The 20,918-nt window shown below is 32.7% G+C and overlaps 2 protein-coding genes and 1 long non-coding RNA gene across 4 annotated transcripts; all 3 read left to right on the top strand.

Moving 5' to 3' along the window:
- The first annotated feature begins 6,016 nt into the window (after positions 1 to 6,016).
- LOC123226715 lies at positions 6,017 to 6,968 on the top strand. The gene is made up of 2 exons (XR_006504397.1): positions 6,017 to 6,122; positions 6,472 to 6,968. It is a non-coding gene; the product is annotated as an uncharacterized LOC123226715 (long non-coding RNA).
- Positions 6,969 to 7,376: 408 nt separating this feature from the next.
- LOC123227039 (probable protein S-acyltransferase 15) lies at positions 7,377 to 10,838 on the top strand. The gene is made up of 7 exons (XM_044651651.1): positions 7,377 to 7,725; positions 8,535 to 8,627; positions 8,731 to 8,832; positions 8,913 to 8,984; positions 9,979 to 10,077; positions 10,162 to 10,257; positions 10,403 to 10,838. The coding sequence occupies exons 1-7, from the start codon at positions 7,447 to 7,449 to the stop codon at positions 10,496 to 10,498; spliced, it is 837 nt and encodes a 278-aa protein (XP_044507586.1). The 5' UTR covers positions 7,377 to 7,446; the 3' UTR covers positions 10,499 to 10,838.
- Positions 10,839 to 14,286: 3,448 nt separating this feature from the next.
- On the top strand, positions 14,287 to 20,762 carry LOC123228207 (amino acid transporter AVT1C-like). 2 transcript variants are annotated; one of them, XM_044653513.1, is made up of 13 exons: positions 14,287 to 14,358; positions 14,813 to 15,024; positions 15,618 to 15,940; positions 16,854 to 17,068; positions 17,313 to 17,336; positions 19,007 to 19,187; positions 19,268 to 19,487; positions 19,559 to 19,694; positions 19,857 to 19,876; positions 20,003 to 20,148; positions 20,223 to 20,266; positions 20,348 to 20,410; positions 20,505 to 20,762. In XM_044653513.1, exons 2-13 carry the CDS (start codon positions 14,843 to 14,845, stop codon positions 20,601 to 20,603), a joined length of 1,653 nt encoding a protein of 550 aa, XP_044509448.1. In that variant the 5' UTR covers positions 14,287 to 14,358; positions 14,813 to 14,842; the 3' UTR covers positions 20,604 to 20,762. The 2 variants fall into 2 exon arrangements, with proteins under 2 accessions (XP_044509448.1, XP_044509447.1); XM_044653512.1 differs by lacking the exon at positions 14,287 to 14,358 and having other exon boundaries at positions 14,451 to 15,024.
- The last annotated feature ends 156 nt before the right edge of the window (positions 20,763 to 20,918 follow it).

The following is a 20,918-nucleotide window of genomic DNA, read 5'->3' as shown; positions in this document are numbered from 1 at the left end:
TAATGATACATTTATATGCTCAAAATATGTATATATAGTTTTATTATAACATATATATTTTTTAGGTGGAATGATTATTTTTTTCTAGAGTTTTGGTAGAACGACAAGTCTCATGTTTAAATTTAAATAATTTATTTGCCTATCTGTTATTCATTTTGGTTAACAAAAATAATTTGATTTTGTTATAAAGTATATATTAACCCAAATATAAATAAATAATTAATTAACTAAGTATATATTTCAAATAAAAACGCTAGCTCGTTGTCACATTGCCCTTTTTTCCACCACAATTATTCCAACCTCTCCGTCCCCTCCCTCCCCACCACAACTTCTTCAACTAAGCCGCAAGACCCCACACTTCTTTTCAAACTCCTTCAATATCCCTATTGCCTTTCCCCACTTCCCTTTCCTTGTCATCCTTAACCGCACCACCACTGTCATCGCCAACCCAACGACTACCATTGCGGCGTAGAATACCGCCACTACCACCTTCCCCATTCTTCACCATTAAAGAAAAAAAAAAAAGCAAAGATTTTTAAATGGAAAAAAAAAAACAAACTAACTCAGGCAATGAGTTAATAATGTTGATACACACACACACATACATATATATATATAATACATGAAATGAAACAGGAAATTTTGACTATTTTTACTGTAAATGCATAGGAAAAAAATTAAAAGTAAAGAGAAAAATAACAAAAAAATCTCTCACAGGTAGGAGACTAAAGAAAATGATGAGTTTTGGATTCATTAGTATTCTTTGTCCACTACCCCCTCGTATGACTGCCTTAACTCTAAGTCATATGTTTCCTACCTCTAAGTCCAAAAGGGCGATCCGATTCGAATAGATTTCCTCGTTATAAAAATAAAAAATGATTGAAGGCTTTTTGTATATTTTTGGATTTATAGTAAATATAGATAAATAAAATTATGGCTCTTGTATGTTTTTTACTCGAAATAAAATTGTTGGTATATATACGTACAAATGTGGGTTTTTGTAGAAATACAAATTTTCTTATATTTGCTGTCAACAGTTACATGATATAATGTTTTTAAGGATTTGGATGAATATTGAATTTTGTTTTTATATTGAAAAAAATAAAATATAAATGTGGGTTTGAATCTGGAAATGGTTGGTGGTGGAATAGCTGTTAGAAGTTCTTTGATACATTAGGATGGCTTTAGAAGATTATCACAAACCCCCTTATCTTTTTCTTACTATCACACAACTCTAAATTGTTTATAAACTTGTTACCTTAAACAAAAAAGGGTTATCAAAAGTAATTTAATAAAACAAAATGTATGATATGGTGGTGGTATTTGCACTACCCACTATTGATAGAGTTACTTGCTTTTTTTTTTTTTTTTTTTTAAATTTGGAAACCCGTCCAAATTAGTTGATAGATAAACTCAAGATTACAATTATCGAAATTATAATTATTATGTTGGATAAACCCAAAGTTACAATGATCGAATCTATAATTACTATACTGGATAAAAAATCTTTCACAGATAAGAGACTAAAGAAATTAAATGATGGACAGACAAATAAATTTTTCAAACTTAAATGATAATAATGTTTCTTCGGAGTTAAGGTGGGCAACAGTCATACTGCCTTTGTTTTTTTATATGACTTAAAGTCTTTTTAAATGGCCTAAAGTCTTTAATATTAAAAAAAAAAAAAAATAGATGATGTAAAATTGTAAATATATTAGAAAGGTACAAAATTACCCTGCACCTAGCAGTCACGGAGGAGCACCTTAGAGAGACTTGGTGTGTATATAAGTAACCTCAAACAAACCCTTCCCTCAGTTACTTTTTTTCATCTTTTTCTCTTTCTTTTTCTATTGCGTTTGATGCTTTTGCTGAGTTGAGTTAACTGGTTAGATCTTGACCATGGTAACTCACTCATTCATACAACCCCTCTTCTTCTTCTTCTTCTTCTTCTTCTTCAAAATCTATTATTCTCTTTTTGAGTTTTTCCTCATCTTCCTTCTTCAATAGATTCTCAGTGGTTTTTCCCTTTTATGTCTCTCTGTTGTTTTCTCTTACCTGCAACTTGTTTTTCTACCTGCAACTTGTTTTCTTCTTTATGATCGCCTTTCCGACCCTCAAACCCAGCAAGTCTGAATCAACAAAAGGAACATTAAGTGTTTGTTTCAGTTGTTTTAAATCTTTCTTCTTCGCCCTTCTGTTTTTTCTATATTGTCTTGGAAACAACAGTGTATTCTATTTAGGGTTCTATCTCTTATAGCCATTTGGTATTCGCCACGTTAGTTCATGCTTGTTGGCAGACACAATAAATCTCATATGTATTTTTACTCTTCTTTTTCTCGGTTTTGTGAATTTATAAAACTTCTTGTAAAAGAGATTGGATTGGCTCTTTCCCCTCACAATCTTTCTTGCAGTTTTATAAGTCTAATCCCTTTTGCATCGTTCTTGTTTGGATGGATGGATCAATCAACAGTCATCGTTTGCTGGTGCAGCATCATCAAGATTCACATGCTGATATCAGTTGTATAAAATTTTGAAGGTCATGAGAATCTTGATGATGCTGCATCAGTGATAAATGACTATAATCATAGAGATGGATTTAGCCAGGTTCTAATTTCTCACTTACATCAGATACAAGGTCATTATTTTCTGTCAGTCTCTCTCAGTTTGCTTTCTTTTTTAACCAAGTAATCATTGGTGGGTTAATTATTTCTGTGTTTACAGCTATGGGGGGTTCTTCTTTTATTGTTAGTTTTTTGCAGGGTCAAAAAAGCAAAGGGCACAAGATTAATAAGGTGAGTGCTGAAGATTGAGCACTTATGTCTGCCTTTATACTATTAAGCATATAATACAGCACTTTCAAAAAGATTAAATTAAATTTTATATCAATATTGAAATTTTCGCTGAGTGTCTTTGCCAGTTCTCTGAAAATTCTTGTAGCTTCTCTAGCTACTAACTTTGAAGGAATAATCATGGTGGGATGATGTCACATTGCACTTTAGATCGCTTAAAAATAACTCATCTTCGACATTTTTAAGCTTGGTGAGGCCATTTTGAAGCTTCTTGCCATGTTTATCTTCAATATTTTGCAAATTATTCTTAAGATTTGAGCCCTCTCCTCATTTCCCAGTTTCAAAATGGAAGAGGCAAGTTCACGTATATGTTCTATTATTTGATGTGCATATAGAATATGAGTCTGATGAGACATTTCTGATTCCTTTTGGAGTTGTTAATAGTAAATGTTCTCACTGTTTGTTTCTTCTTTCATCTATCCCTTTGTACGGATCTTATCACTTTGTTTCCTTACTTTCTTTCTGTCAAATGAAAGAACAAAATATTACATTTTATCCTTCAAATAGGCTCAGTAGATCTTCTATTTGATTTTTCTTCCAAATCTAACATGTACATGTCTGTACGCCTTTTGTACGGACACACATGGGTTTCGCTGAACTGGTTTTCTGTAGGGTTTAGTCTTCTCACGGCAATCTTTTGAGGAAATCTACCAGGAAGTGGAATTATTAACCTTCATTAAATATCACGACAGTTCAGATTTATGAGGGTGGTGTATCTTGTATTCACAGAGAAAAAGAGAAAAAACAGACAGTAGAAGACATAAAACTTACTGGTGCCTAACATTATGTCAAGGTGAATCTAGTTAATTATATCACCATTAATCTTTCTTCTGGGATCTGGATCTAAATATTATGTGAGCTTTGCTTTCTTGTGATAAGAGTGAAAGTGCGACTCATGGGATATTCTTATTCTTCTCTGTGAGATTCATGCCGACATGATTGAACAAATTTGATTACATGTTTTAGGGTCATAGTTTTCTATCTTTAGCAATGGAATGAAAGGCCACAAATCATTCCTTATCAAGGTCCACAAGTACACCAAGAAAACCCCCCAAAAGAAAAAATCAATTGTGCAATCTCATCACAGCAAATCTAATTTAGCCACGAATGTTTGTATGTATATGCATATGATTAAGGTCTGTTAAATATGAGGAATGTTATGTATACATACTTTTAACTACACAATCAAGTATACAGATGTTTCTTCCATAGAAGTTTCAGAATCTCATAGCATGGTGTAGTCAGTTCATCTAAGGTTTATGGGGTGAGAAATGAAATAAACTAGATTTTATATGCTGAATTTTCATGCGAGAAATAGTCTCATGTTTGTGTATTTGAAATTCAAATAAATGGATAAGCACCAAAATCATCAGAAAATTAACTGATGGAGAGTGTTGTAGAAAGTTACAAATTAAATTAAAGATGATCATTTTATTTAATTTTTGGGTTGAATACATCATCTCTTGCTTATTAAAATTATATGCTTCTTTTAAATCACCATCTAATTCATTCTTTGAAAAATTTATCTATATGTTGTTTGTATATACAGCCATATTTCATTTTTTAAAGTTTGCATTGTGATTCATTTCTGTTCTATTTGTAGAACGAAAATGGCTAGTTCCAAAATATAAAGCTGTTCTTGAGAATTGTCACACACACACACACACACACCCCCCTAGACACACTTATGTTAATTCTGAAATAAGTATGAGCAATACTTTGCATATTCATTTTGGGTACACAAATATATACACACTTATACATGTCACCATATAATTGAGTGTTATTTTATCTTTAATTTAAAATTATTCAATCACATAATGACACATATGAGTGTGCACATATTTATATATCTAAAGTGGGTACACATAATTTTATTGAATAAGTATATATATGATAGAACAATACTATGCGTAATTTACTTTGAGTACATAGATAAGTACACATTTATATGTGTCATCATGTAATTAGGTGTTATTTCATCTTTAATTTAAAATCATTCAATTATATGTCAATACACATCAAATGTGTATTCATGTGTGTACTCAAAGTAGATACGCAAAATTTATTTTATCTAATAAGATGTTGCAAGATATTATAAGAATAAATAATATTTACTTTTTTTTTATTTGCAGTGGAAAAATAATTTTAATGATGTTTTCATATTGATACAATTGAATATAATTAGAATTCTAGAAATTTTCTAACCTCATGGCTTGCTTTAACTTTGCTTCTCTTATATTGTTCTGGTCCTGCTTCTCTTACATTTTTTTTTTGTTGTTTCGCTATTTCAATTATCTAAGACATAACAAAGTAACTTATGAAGTATCTATCATGACTTGACACCATTTGTTTTAATACTAACATACTTTGATTGAATTAGAATATAAACATTCTTTATTCTATCCAAGAAGTAAACTATGCAGTAGATTAGATTGTAAAATTAAAAAAACTTGCCTTCACAGATATTTTTATCATGTTTTTTAAGGTTTTTTTTTTCTAAATTTCAAGATATTTAAAATGTTATTTTAGGAGAGCCTTAACTCCCCTTGATTTATTTTCCTTTCTGTTTTTGGGTTTTACCTTATATATATATTTTGGCTATCATAAGGATTAGTTTTTTTCTTTTTTCTTTTTTTTTTAATCTAGTAAGACCAAGTTCTCTCTTTTATTCTAGCAAAAGTGTAATTCTTTTTCTGATCAGATTATAAATTACTTTTTAGAAAAAAAAAAAAGGGGATCATAGCCACTGTATGCACTCTGCCTACTGCAAAATAAACAATCATTAAAACTCTGAAAAAAAAATGAATATATAGGAGAACCATACGTAACTTTTATTTGCAAAATAACCAACTTTACCAACTCTCAGAAAAAATTTATCAATATTGGAGGACTTGTAAATTTTGTAAGATTTATTCTTGGAAGGTTGACTAATATAATTCCCCTTTTTTATCTTATAATTTACTAATCAAATTTTAATGAACTTTCCTAATATGAATATTAGTCAGGTTGCTTCTCTTAAAAGAAAAATTATATATACATATCTTAAATATATAAATAATAAATTATTATATGATAAAATATTATAAAACTTATACAATTATATAATTATATATTATTTGTATATTTATTTTAGATACCCAATTTGTATACAGGTAGCGTTGCCTCCTCTGAAATATCATGATCCTCTAGGCCTAATTTCAGGGAAATATCTGAAAAAATGGAGCCACGTTGAAGCTTCTTCCTCCTCTCATAGTGACATACTTCATAAAGGTAGCTAGCTGAAACATACTTGCATAATTACCATTTATTGCTCGTACTATGCCTCGAAAAGCCTGATCGATGGTGACTCATCAATCCATCCACCTCAATTTCCCATAAATCCAACGCCCTTTTACTTTTATTTTCTTACCATTTATACCAAATTTAAGGCTCTTCCATCAACCTTTCCTCCTGGTCCCCTCCCTTCAAAAATATCAGATTCTGATTTCATCGATGATGAAATATTTTGTGTATAATTTCGTTTATTTATTTGATAATAAAGTTTAATTAAGGTGGGTGATTTAAAGAGTGTGAGCATGCAGAATATATACGTACGTTTGATTTCACCGTGGCCGTGCAGGAGGAGGCAGAGGGAGCAGCTAGCAGTGTGACGGTGAATGATGGAAAGAGAAGGGGGCCACCAGAGATGGTGGTCCCAAGCCATGTAGGTCCACCGGTGATGGAAAGATCTGAGTCGACGACATGGTGGTGTCCCGCCATGAAAAGATAGTCTGGCAACTCAAATTATCATAGAATTGAATAAATTGTAATCATAACCATCGCCATTGTACTGAGATACTTCTCACCACATGTAAATGGGCGAGGAAGCTGTTAAAAGCTTTAATGATTTTAGCCTTTTCCGTTGGAACCTTGTTCCACAAAGCAAAAGATGTATTTACTAAATGGAAAATCGTGTGTCTGTCCATATTCGGTCTGGCTTACCTAACACATGAAGCTTGTTTGTGTGGATGGTCTAAAAAGAGTTGGTCGTTCCCTACTCTCGGGGGTTGTAAACGTCTGGTCTGGTAACTAAACGTCACCTTAGAGTGAATATCTTAACGAAGTTGTTCATTTAAACACAACTAACAGTTTTTTTTAATTTGTATTTGAATTAATTATCTACTAATCAGATGTACAGTTGTGATTCATCTTATCATAACTTGAGTGACCAAGAAAAAAAAAAGATTTTAAACATGTGAATAATGGTTTAAATCCCAGAGACTCTTAACGGACCTGCTGCAAAGGTATGTTAGGGTTCATCTTATCATACTTGGGCTATGTTCTAATTTTTTTGGGTTTTGAATAAATTCTCTTTGGATTGGGCCAATAGAGCTTTCCACAGGTTTGGCCCATAATTTTTTGTATTTGGCTCGAAATATGGCTCGAGTTAATCGGCCTCACAGCAAACTAATTATCTAATTATTGGGCCAAATGGTCTGTATCTCAATTAAGCCAATAAGTAATCTATTTATTTTTAATGTCACCTTCCTTCTTGAATCAACTAACAACAGAACCAAATTGAATTCTCCAGCTCTAGTAGAGAAGAAAGGAAAAAATGACCACGAAATTCCAAAGATTATTGTCATTCCCAGTTGTTGCAATGTTTATATTACTGGGGTTTGTGTATTACGCAACAGTTTTTGTTTTTATGAAAGATTGGTTTGGTTTGGAGACATCAAATGGGTTTTTGAACGCTTTGATCTTCACTTTCTTCGCTTTTCTCTTTGTCTTCTCTTTTGTTGTCGCTGTTGTCACTGACCCAGGTCAAGTTTCTCCCTCTTATGTCCCTGATGTTGAACTTATCGTTGCCTCAGACCAAGAATCAAACAAAACTGTGAGTTTTTTTTTTAGTTAATTCTTTAATTTAAATCTATATTTTTTAGCTGTTTTGAAGTGTTTATGTTGATCTTATCGGTAGAAACGAATGAAAATGGATAATTTAGATAAATATTGTAATCTGAATGCTAGGATCGAGGGATGGAACTTAAATCTACATTGTGATTGAGACTTTTGAAATGTAAGGAAGATGTTGTAGAAGGGCTAATGTTAATTTGGATTTTGGTTAGATGAGAGCTTGAAAAGATTGATCTTCGATCGGGTGGTGTATTGTTTGTGAGGAGGATTATAAAGTGACATGGTTATGTAATGGTGTAGCAGAATCAATGAAGATGATCGGTAAACCAAATGTGATTATTATTGTTAAATGAGAAGATTTTTTGGCTTTGCACAATTGGACAAGTCTTCTTGGATATGAGTTGAAGCAGAGAAAAGCTGGTCTAAGAGTGAATTTTGGTTTAAGTACTTAAAATGATTCACAGATCTTCTCTAAATTTCTATATATATTGCTAAACGCTGTTTTGTATTCACTTAATATGTCAATGTCGTAAATTGAATCGATGGGAAATGCTGTTTAATAAAATGTCCACTAATGTCCATGTATTATCTTCAATGTTGACTGTGATCCTTGGTCTAGATCAAGGATGACTAAGAATAAATTGATTAGAAAATGAGTGAATTATCTTGTTAGATGAAAAAATGTTTGCTCCCTCTGTCTCCAAGTGTGATGTTATATTAATGACTTAGTTGTAAGGGCTAGGCGAAATTTAATGTATATGTGAACAAGTGATTGCATATTTCTCATAGAGTGCACGAGTTAGGCAATGCGACAAGTGTTCTGCACACAAGCCTCCAAGGGCACATCATTGCAAGGTCTGCCGAAGGTGTGTGTTAAGGATGGTAGGTCTTATAAGATTCTCTTCAAATAACCGTTTGATTACTTTTGATTTTAACTTTGAAAGATAAATAATACCACATCTTTTTCTACTACAATATGTCACAGGATCATCACTGTCTGTGGATGAACAATTGCGTTGGTTATCAGAACTACAAGGCCTTTGTTCTGCTTGCACTTTATGCTACTATTGGGAGCCTCTACTCTACAGTAAGTTTGAACTACTTTTCTTCTTTCATGGTTAATATTGTGAAGGAGCCTAAATTGTGACCAGAATTCTTATATGTTAGGTCATGGTAATTGGCTGTGCTTTGCAAAGGGAATGGAATTTCAGTGAAAAGGTTCAGCTTAAGATATTCTATGTAAGTTGGAAGTTCACCTACAGCTTTTTGTTCAATTTACTAGCACACTTTTTTAGTGGTTTTATAAATCAAATACTCAAGAAGCTGAGACTTGTGGCTTGGTCTTTTTGCTTTTGCTTTTTACTGACACTTCAGAAAGTTAGGCTGCAGTCTTTATATTTATGTAGAAGTTACTTGTCCTGCAAATTTAGGCTATTGAGATCAAAAGATGAGGTGGCAGGGTGAAGACAAACCATACAAGCTAGTTAGTAATATAATATGGTTTTTACAGTGTTATTAGATAACATTTTGGTCTTCAGAGTGCCTTGATTGTCTGTTTGAAAATTGATTAATCATGAAGTATTCCGCAATAGTTTAAACTTTGCATGAGTCTTAGAATGCTACAAATAAGGTCTGTCGATCAAGTTAACTCTAGTAGTCTACTTGCTTATTTCTATATTGTTTGAAGTTGTTAAACTTAATGTCATGTTTTTATGTAGCCTTGTTGCATTCAGAATTTAGCTGTACTGACACCTTTTCCTTTGTCACTTATGTTTTAGCATCAAGTCTACTAACTTAATGGTATAAACCCAGCCAGTATTCAACACAAGTGATGTACAGCACAAGCAATACTTATGGAAAATAAGAGCTGTTTGTATTGCCTTTGTTAAATAATTACCGCCAGAACAAGCTACAATGCTTCCTTACAAATTACCCACTAAAAAAGCAAGAACAACTCAATAAAACCTCCCCAATGGATTGGCCTTCGAGGTGTTTCCCTAAATTTTTTTTTTTCATTCCTCTCTCAGTCAGTCTCTTATTGTTGCTCATTCTTTAACTGCCCAGACACATTCCTGACATGTATGTTGTTTGTTGACTTAAGTGGTGCCCCATCTCCCTTGTGTGCCATGTGCTCTCAATCCCCTTTTCCTGTGGATCGCATAAACATGAGTCCTAACACTTAATATTATGATTATGCTTTTTGAAGATTTTGAAAATATTTAATATCCTCTAGGTTGCTTGTGGAATAATGATGGTTTCATTGAGCTTAGCATTTGGAACTCTCTTCGGTTGGCATGTTTTCCTCATCTTAAAAAATATGACTACCATAGAGGTAAGTTTAGAAATTTTGAAGTTGGATACACAACATGGATATTCTTTGGTTATTGAAATGATTTTGAGATGGATCTTGTGTTAGTCCCATGAAGCAGAACAAGCAGCATGGTTGGCTAGGAAATCCGGGCAGAGCTATCGACATCCGTTCAACCTAGGTGCCTATAAAAACATAACCTTGGTAATCTCTCTCTCTCTCTCTATCTATATAATAGATATCCTAGTGTGTTTTGCATGTGTTAGTTCACATGGCAATTTGCTTTCTGTACAAATTGATATATATCTGTAATTTACCAACTATGAATAGTTGCTTGCCTTTTGATCAGATATTGGGCCCGAACATGCTTACCTGGTTTTGTCCCACAGCAATGAGCCATCTCAAAGATGGAACTAACTTCCCTACTTCATCCCATACTTTGTAGAACCTTTCACTAGTCAGACCTCATTATCAGTGGTACCTTGTGCTTTTTGTTGATTAGAAAAGGAAATTTTCACTCATTCTTTCTATGCCTCACTTATGAAAGGTGCAGAGAAGCGAAAAGAAGCAACTGACCAATCAACTACAGTTCTTTCATCATAAACTCAGGGCAAATTTGCACCCTGTTAGTTATAACCTTTACAATATTGGCATATTTGTAGATTTTATATCATCATGTGCACTAGATTGTCATAAGTTTTGTTTCCTTCAACCCCCTGTACATTGCTGCTGCACAAACATTATAATTTTCTGCTTGATGGAGATTCATGTTTGTATTATTTGTATAGAGTTTGATTGGAGTTTATTTCATTTGGTAAGACAAATGCTTTTGCCTACCATTTGAAAGTTACTACTATTTCTGGGAAAAATCCTTGAAGAATATAAATAATATCAATTTTGTTTAAACATTTACATAGAAATTGCTTCATACCAGATTCTTTAGGCCTTACTGGTTGCCTATTGAACCTTTTACATTTTCTCAGTCTGCATTTGTGACATTAGAGTTTTGAAATCATTAATGTAAATAAGCATAAGGTGTTTATGATGAGAGGAACTGAATGATTAACATGGAGAAGAAATTAAAGAAATGAATGAATTAAAGGGGTTACAAAATTTGGCCAAGTGGGTGAACATTGTGAAGATTTAAGTTGAACTAAACTTAGCCAGGTGTGATAATTGAACTTCATTTCTTCTTAGTGAATTAGGGTTAAATTCCATTTATGCATCTGAATATTGCTGAAGCTTTTAAGATCAATTAGAGTACAATCTCCATCAGGGAACAGCAAAATTTTCTGAGGTCAACAAACAGTATTATATTATTGCTAGTGTAACTGGGTTCCAAATGGTTGGTTTTGAGAGGGCGGCTGTCAATTATTTTTGGATTGAACTTTGTTTCTGGTGAGTTACACCTGGAATGCAACTATGCACCCGTCTGCTTAATGTTGTTAAACAAGATAATAAAAAAGATTCACTTTGTCGAACTCTGGGATTTCATGAGATGAGATTCCAATGGAAATATCATTTATTTAACCAAACATGGAATGTCTGTCAGATTCTACTTGTTGCCTTTACACTGTTTTCCAAATTTCAGTGAATCCCAAATAAAAAAGGGCCTCTGTTTCTGCAACCACAAAAGGGCCTCTGTTTCTGCAACCACAAACAGAACACATTTTCTAATGTGGAGGATGATGTCTGCTGGCCTTATTAAAATGAACAAATATTATCTTATGTTGTGCCCTGAAGTCCCACATCGCTCCCGTGCAGTCCACTGAGCGTGTATATAGGTAGGGGCCAGAAGCCCTTAACTCAGTTGAGGCCTTTTCCCAAGTGGAGAAACAAAACCGTGCGGGCCTGAAACCCAAAGCGGACAATATCGACTGGGTTGTTTATAACACGTTATCAGCACGATTCGCGATGGGGGGGTGTGTTGTGACCTGAAGTCCCACATCGCTCCCGTGCAGTCCACTGAGCGTGTATATAGGCAGGGGCCAGAAGCCCTTAACCCAGTTGAGGCTTTTTCCCAAGTGGAGAAACAAAACCGTGCGGGCCTGAAGCCCAAAGCGGACAATATCGACTGGACTGTTTATAACATCTTACACATTTTTTACAGCACAAATTGGGTATATGCTATTTGATGTACACATATTTTTAATTACATTATATATATATAATATAAAATATGAGTAGATATTATTTTATTTTTAATTCAAAATCGTTTAATCATATAATAATACATTATTTATACACCTAAATTATATATCAGATGTGTACGTATAGTTTTATTGATGAGGAGAAATATTATACATACCAATTTTGAATAAACAAATAAATAACACTTATATGTATCATTATATGATTACATAGTATTTTATTTTTAATTTAAAATTATTTAATTATATCATGATATATATAAATATGTATTTATTTATGTATTGAAAATATATATATAAAAATAAGTAGTGTTATGTGTATAAAGTTTATACATAAATAATAATATATCATTATATGATTAGATAATTAAAAATAAAAAATAAAATAATACATAATTATATAATAATAAATTATTATTTATATATAAAATTAGACGTATAAGGGTATTTGATTTCGCTTTATAGAGTTCCACAATGCTTGGGCCTCCATACATTTCGATCACAAATGTTTTATGGGTGTCCAAATCATGCAATATGACGTGTGGGGATAAGCTCTGAGTTTTATTTATTTATATAGTGCCGAATATTAATAATTTTTCATATGAATTTGAAATATAATATACAATAATGGGCAGCCTTATGTCATTTGTGTGAATCATGCTTTCAAAGAAATAAAATAAAATAATTACGCTACTAAAGTTCCTAGGTTTTAGTCAAGTTTAATTAACTTGACATTTTTTCTTTGGGGGAGTCACAATAAATGAAAAATAATAATACTAGGAGAAATTTAACAAAATGATTTGAGTAAATAGGTTTATGCATATATTTATAGTAATTGAATGGATTTATTCATTTTAAATATTTGTGAAAAGTAATGATAATAAATCGAATAGTAATATTATATGTATATATTTTGAATATATAAATATATATATATTTATATATATAATTATATGATTGAATATTACTTTATTTTTAATTCAAAGTTATCTAATAATGTGATAACATATATAAATATGTATATATTTATATATTTAAAATAGATACGTATAATTTTATTATAATTAATTATAAATAAGACTTGGGCTTCTCTCCTCTTATTCAATGATTTAAAAAAAGAGTTTTACTTAGTAAATATGGTGTTAGAGTTGATATACTAAAGCTAGTCTCTCTTGCGATACTGATTCATGAATAAGTCATCTCTACGAACATTTTGTGGCATGTTTTATCTGTAATGTTCTAAATAAATAAATGTTTTTAGAATTATAGAATTGTAATAAAAAGAACAATACATTTAAACTAATAGTAAAAATCTTATATTCATATTAGGTTTAAAAATTATGTTTAGCCCACTTACCTTACCCTAAATACTTTGCCTTCGGTTTTTTTTTTTTTATTTTCTTTTCACTCCTACCACTTTTACTAGAAGAAATTTTAAAATTTTGAATTTAGATATTGAAAAAAAGGAAAAATACAACGTAATGAAATATTTATTTGCTTGGATAAAGATGAATTTGTTGACAGATTTGATTAATTTTTAACTGAAATTTAGATGAAATTGTAGATAAAAAATTGTTTGAGGGATTAGAAATCTTGAAGTTAGAGATGAAGGTAAAATGAATATTAATTTAGACTCTTGGTTATATTTATATAATCCTACAAGTATTAGTTAATATCATTTAGACCCTTAAAATTTGTTATTTTAATTTTTTCCTTTTAAATTTGTTAAATCATAGCCCAAATTTTGACAACTTAATTCATAATAGAACATGAAAGAAAGAGGTGGAAATTGGAAAGGTATCTTAATTTGTGAATAAGGCAACACAATGTGCAGAATTTTGGAAACAAATTTAAGTTTCCCAAATCAAGCAAATCAAAATATGCGGAGAATCGCTTGTGATTCTCATTTTCTTTCATATTATCACATGCTTTTCTTTTTTTGTTTTTTTGTATAATTTAGAAGAATTTTGTATTTTTTATGTTTTATAAATAAATTAAATAGAAATCCCAAGGTGGTGCTGAGTAGGAATATTTTAGGTATAAATTGAAGGCTGCATACTCTCTCTGCTTCAAACTCTGTTTTTTTCTTTCTGTTATTCAGAACGTCCATAGAAATTCAGAGGTCCTGAAAACCCTCTGTTTACTCGTGAAAAAGGTTCACTTGAATTTTTCCCTTTTGCAGAACTATCTCCTGAAAACGCCATAATTCTCTCTTTTAGGAGCTTCTTTTTAAAAAATAATAGCAGCTGCCAGAGACACATTACTTTCTCACTCAGGCTTTACAATCTTAACTTTGAAGAAATGAAAATCTGGTTTTATTGTTCTTGTAAATCCTGGTTTTTTGTTTCAGTTTTTACGTATTTCTGTTGTTTCCTAAGAAAATTTGTAGTTTAGAATTTTCTAGTCCATGGCCTTAAAAAACAAGCAAATCTATCTGTTTTCAGTATCTAGTCATCTTACCCTTTTTTTTTCGTATATTATTTGTCATAATATTTGGGCTGTTATTTCTGTATATAAATTTACAATTTTTAGACATTTTAGCTGGCAAGTGGTTACATATATGTTACCATATCTGCTTAAATTGACTGTGTTGTAAATTTTTTCCATAGAATTTTGCCTAGAAATAAGAGCAGTAGAAGATGATGAAGAACTCAGTTTCAGATCAGAGTTACTACACTGAAAGTGAAGAAGAAGAACATGATGAGGAGAAAGAGTTTAAAGGTGAAGAAGATGATGGCAATGATTCTGATTCTTCCGGTGAAATTCATCCACAAAACAACCCTGGTTCTTACAACACCACTTCTTGGCCTCAAAGTTACAGGTCTTTCTCTACTTGTTGATTTCTGTCTATCCTTGTCCTTCTTTATGACTATTCCATTTTATCTTTAATAAGTGTGAATCAGTATCTTCGTAGCTTTTGAACTCGCCTATAACAGTTGAATATACATACGAATTTCGTTTTCTAAATCAACAATTGGAGAGGGAAATGGGCATGTTTTCTGAAGACTCATGAGGATGTTAGAAGGGAATATTGGATTACTGGATGACTTTGATTGCTTTTTGAGAAAGGGAAAGACAATACTGGAAGGTGTGATTAACTTAAGATACTTGCAAAAAGTTGTAGCAGAAAAGAAAGGCTAAAAACCCTGTCCACCAAAAATCATGTAATATTTATATGACGTTTGACCCACAAATCTTTTCTGCAATTATTGGATTTTGTTGCCGTGATGATATTAGAGACTTGTTTTCTGCACAGGACCTACCAATGGAATATCAGTAATATGCAAACTATTACAATATACATGATGGAGGAAGAGAGTCTCAATTAATGACAAACTATGATGATTCTATAACATGAATTATACTTAACCCTGTTAAGTAACGCAAGCTTAACACATTTCAATAATGTTTCAGGCAATCCATTGATCTATATAGTAGTGTGCCATCTCCGAGTCTCAATTTTTTGGGCACTCCTACACTGTCAAGATTAAGCGGCTCCTTTCTTTCGTCTTCTTTAACGAGAAGACATACTCCTGAATCGTTATCTGCTGAGACAAAGCCTCTTCTACCAACAGTAGCAGACGAGGAATTGCCACCACAAAGGCGCAGTTCTCATTCTCTTCTTCCTCCTATTCCGCCAAGAAGGACTGCTGTGATCAAGGATTCAAAACCATCCCATGTCTCTCATGAAGCTCCAACTGCTGGCCAGAGCTCATATGCTCAAGCCGTGTTAAATGGTTAGTATCACAACAGTTCTCATTCTTTGTATTTGATCATTGATCTTAAGGCTAATTTCATTAATTTATGGCTGATAAACTATTCAATGTGTTTTCCTACAAATTCTTGACAATAAGCCCATTGTAGTAAAATTCATTTCCTTGAACTTTCAAGGAGTGGAGGCATCTTCAAGATTAAAGTATTAACAGTATCGGCCATTAAATAATCAAAAAAGCTTAGCTTTCATCATTGAAGTCATCAAAAGTTTGTCTTCCGCAAGTTGTCCTTCTGGAATTACTACAGCCACCAAGCTGAATCCAGTCAGCAGGGGCCACATAAGTCAATCATGTTGTGCTACATATGTTGACACATTGTCAACGATAAACTCGAATATTTGTTTATCTCTTTGTCAACATCAGTCTCCCGCATGGTTAGATACAGTCCACCAGCTTTTCAATATATCCTGATGTTTCACCTAAGTTGATTCACATACTTCATCATCTTGCCTATAGGATTAAAAAACCGTAAGTGTGTTTTCTGCATCTTAAAACAACCACAATTTTCTTCAAATCCGATAAACAAATTTATTGTTTATGTTTGTGTCTTGCTGCCTTTGTCTCTAGCTGATTAATGCACATGGTGCACATGAAATGACTAAATAGCTAACAAGAAAATGAATTTTCATTAGAAGTTCCAAAGCAGTTTTCTAAGTATGGTCCGAGAAGTCTTCTTAGATCTTAAAAAAAAAAAAAGCAATACGTGTATCCACTTTAAGTACACAAATAGGTATATACTTACATGTGTCATCACGTGATTGAGAGATATACATCAAATATGTATTTATTTGTATACTTTAAATGAGTATGTATAGTTTTATTATAAAAAAAAATCCAGTTATTCATAATGGGATTTCAAAATGATTTTGCTATGCAGGCATGAATGTTCTATGTGGAGTTGGACTTCTTTCCACTCCATATGCAGCAAAGGAGGGAGGATGGGTTGGACTATCCATTCTGTTAATATTCGGACTCCTTTCTTTCTACACTGGAATCCTCTTGCGTTACTGCCTCGATAGTGAACCTGGCCTTGAGACTTACCCGGACATCGGCCAAGCTGCATTCGGCACTGTTGGCCGAATTGCTATATCAGTAAGTCCTTTCATCACTTCCAACATTTGCAATCTTTCAACATGGTATTCTTTAGAAATTCCTTTGGGTGGTACCCACTTGTAAAAAATATTTGGGCAATGAGAAATAAATATTTATATCGCAAATCTAGGTGGTTTTGCAGCTCTGCATCTGCTGAAAAGAAACTAAAGATTTAAAAAAGATGATTATATTTTGTCTGGGTGCTGATATTGTCGTTTGTTGCGTTGCTTTTCACTGTGTGCAGATAATACTATATGTGGAATTATATGTAAGTACAGCCGGCTTCTCTTTTATCTTTCTTTGTTTACTGTAACCTTTAGTTGTCTAACTGGCATAAATATTCGCATAAATTCGGATATACTACATTCCAGTAGAAGCCCACCAATTTATACCAGGGACCCCGATGTGTTTCTAGACCAGAGCCTCATCTCTCCTTTGACTGCTTTCATTATTGAACCCTCGCAAAGCATACTATCTACAGCTCCTTACCTACCACCATCTACCAGAGTTTTTTATCTCAGTAAATAGGCAAAAGGACTATTTCTTAAGTAAATTTTAATGCAAAGATAAGTATACATTAGTAGAGTTTCAAAAATCTAATTATTTACTTATGAGCTAACTTCTATTAAAATTTTTTTATTAGAAACAAAAATAAAATTATCATTTTAGTACTAAACCCTAAACATTTATATAATTCCCCTCACGGTTTAGAAAACTAATAATTTTTCTCATGATTAAGTTCTGGATGATAATGATAAAAGCAATTGGGATGATTACTTGACGACGAAAGCACCCATGTCATGATGACAAAAACGTGTCTGGAATCTAACAGACGAATTGCCTGATTCGTCTTAAGTCGTCAAGACGTTGCCTTGAATCATCCTCTATCGACGGAGACAAGGACGATTCGTCTCTCTCCATCGACAAACGAAGAGGCGAAGACTTTGTCTTCATTCGTTCGTTCGTTGACGTCTCTTCGTCTTTCAACGAAAAGGAGAGCCAACTAACAGTTTGGGTAGGTAGAGGAGGTCATCGGAGATGGAGCAACGGTCGAAGAAGGAAGAAAAAAAGAAGAAACCTAGGTGTGGGGGGAGGGCGGAAGTAGTCACTTTTCAAAACTAGAAAAGTTTAAACATGGGTGAAAGTGTTAGTTTTCAAATTCTGAAGGGGAATGAGATAAAATTAAATATTTTTTTAATAATACTATTGAAATGATAAAATTAAATAATTTTTAATAATATTATTGAAATGACAAATTCACCTTTATATATAACCGAAATTTTTAACAGGTTTTGAATAATGGGTAGATATTTGGGATTTTAAAACCTTGTGGGTGTGAATTTGAAAATAGACTAAAACTTGAATGGAAATAAGTCCTTTAACCTAGTAAATATTATAATTTAATTTATTATTAGTAAATATAATTAAAAAAAATACCCTTACCTAAATTAGTTTTGAGTGTTATAAGAGAGATTTCAAACATGAAAATAAATGTTCAAAATTTTTTTTTTTGATATTTCAAAATTTTCTTGTATTATACTTTTTACATGGTAGAAATGTAATGTAAGGATAGACTCAAGAACAATGAAGGAATTCATCAACGTCTTCCATGATTCAATCAAATCTTGTTGGTGTTTCCAAAATATCATTTTCACTTGGATATACTAATTGATTAATGTTAAATCAATCATTTGTTCATATTCAGTCCTTAGAATTGAGGCATTCACTGTGACTATATATAAAAATTGGAATACCTCAAACCATTCCGTAATCTAAAATGAGAAACTGGTAAAAAGCAGATATTGTAAAATAATTTTCAGATTATTGAGCGGGATCAAATGATGCTAAGTGCTGCCATTTTCATAAACTTACAAGCTAAATATTTTTTCTCTTAAAATCTGTCTTGAGGACTCCTATCCTAGTCGTCTTCTCCTGCAGGCTTGTTGTATTGAACATATAATTTTGGAGAGTGACAACTTATCTTCATTATTTCCCAATGCACATTTAAATGTGGGTGGATTTGATCTAAATTCACATCATTTGTTCGCATTGATGACCGCCCTTGCTGTTCTTCCCACGGTTTGGCTCAGAGACCTGAGTGTGCTTAGTTATATATCTGGTAAGCATTTTGGTCTTGGGTGATTTTTGTTTGATGGTCTTTCTTAAATAGTACTGAATATGTATTTTCTCTGTTTCCAGCTGGCGGTGTTGTTGCATCAGTATTGGTGGTCTTCTGCTTGTTCTGGGTTGGTCTGGTAGATGGAGTTGGCGTTCACAGCAAAGGAACAACATTTAACCTTGCTACTTTTCCTGTTGCCATTGGTCTCTATGGTTTCTGCTACTCGGGACACGCTGTATTCCCAAACATCTACACTTCAATGGCCAAACCAAACCAATATCCATCAGTCCTGTTAACATGGTAAATATTACATTGTAAATTTGATGTCACTCTTTTCATCTGCAACTGCTATTAATATACTGTAAATGCAGTTTTATTATCTGTACTGTGATGTATGCCGGTGTTGCTGTAATGGGGTACACAATGTTTGGAGAATCAACAATGTCCCAGTTCACTCTCAACATGCCTAAAGACTTGGTTGCCTCAAAAATTGCTGTTTGGACTACAGTATGCTTGCTTACCTTTCACACTAATCTCTTTAAATCGTCAATACTTTCTGTGCAAATTTGCCAAATTTGATGCACTCAAGTGACATTTCCTTTCTTCTGACTTTGTCAATATTCACATTCTGTAAATTGGTTCTTATAACTTGTTTATTTCCTTGTGCAGGTGGTTAATCCATTTACAAAATATCCTTTTCTAAATATATGACATTCTCATTGGTTGATTGTATTGAGCTATCATTATTCTTTCATTCCTTCTCTTCGAATTAATCACAGAAAGTATAAATTTCGGTTATCCTTAATTAGATTCACATATGCATTAACCATGTCTCCAGTCGCACTGAGTCTGGAGGAGTTGATACCATCAAATCATCTCAAGTCGCACGTCTATGCTATCTGCATTCGAACTGCATTAGTCCTCTCCACCTTGCTTGTCGCCCTCACTGTCCCCTTCTTCGGTAATCCTCTTTTCCCCTTAATTGCCGAGAAACACTTAAACAACTCAACTTCATTATTTTTCATATCGTTTCAGGTCTGGTCATGTCCCTGATCGGATCCTCACTCACAATGCTTGTGGTGAGTTTCTGCAGCAACTTCCTTTTGATGAAGATTTATGTTGGGGTTTACACTTTACACTAACAAATTATTTCTCTACAGACGTTAATCCTTCCTTGTGCTTGCTTTCTAAGCATCCTGAGGGGCAAAATTACATGGTTTCAGGCAAGATCATCTGTTTACCATTTAAACTTTTTTTTTTTTTTTGGCTTGATATCATATGAATGATTACATGTTTCCCTTTTTGTTTTTGGCTCAGGTTACAGTTTGTAGTATAGTTATCGTGGTGGGGGTTATATCTTCAGTGATAGGAACATATTCAGCTCTTTCCGAAATTGTCCAGAGCTTGAGCAGTTGAGAAATTTTGGCAGCAATGAGAATTATGAGAATTAGATTTCACTGGTGTAGAATTGATTGTGATGAGAATGTTATTTATTCTTCTTAATTTTGCAGTTGCTGTAAGTCTGGATGGTGTTTTCGTCTGTGACTTAAACATATTTGCACTTCTCTGTGTTAATGTTTTTCTCTCTCTCTCTCTATATATATATTGAATAAATCAGTGAAATTAATTCATATTCTTGGCTTTTTTGAGGGTTTATTTCATTCAAGTAGAGGTGGCAATTGGACATTAGAGTTTGAATACTTTAGTCCTATCCTCAGCACTCGGAGAGAA

The sequence above is a fragment of the Mangifera indica genome, chromosome 10 (assembly GCF_011075055.1).
Source record: "Mangifera indica cultivar Alphonso chromosome 10, CATAS_Mindica_2.1, whole genome shotgun sequence".
NCBI lineage: Eukaryota > Viridiplantae > Streptophyta > Magnoliopsida > Sapindales > Anacardiaceae > Mangifera > Mangifera indica.
The sequence above is the reverse complement of the archived record's forward strand: the minus strand, read 5'-3'. Positions and strand labels throughout refer to the sequence as shown.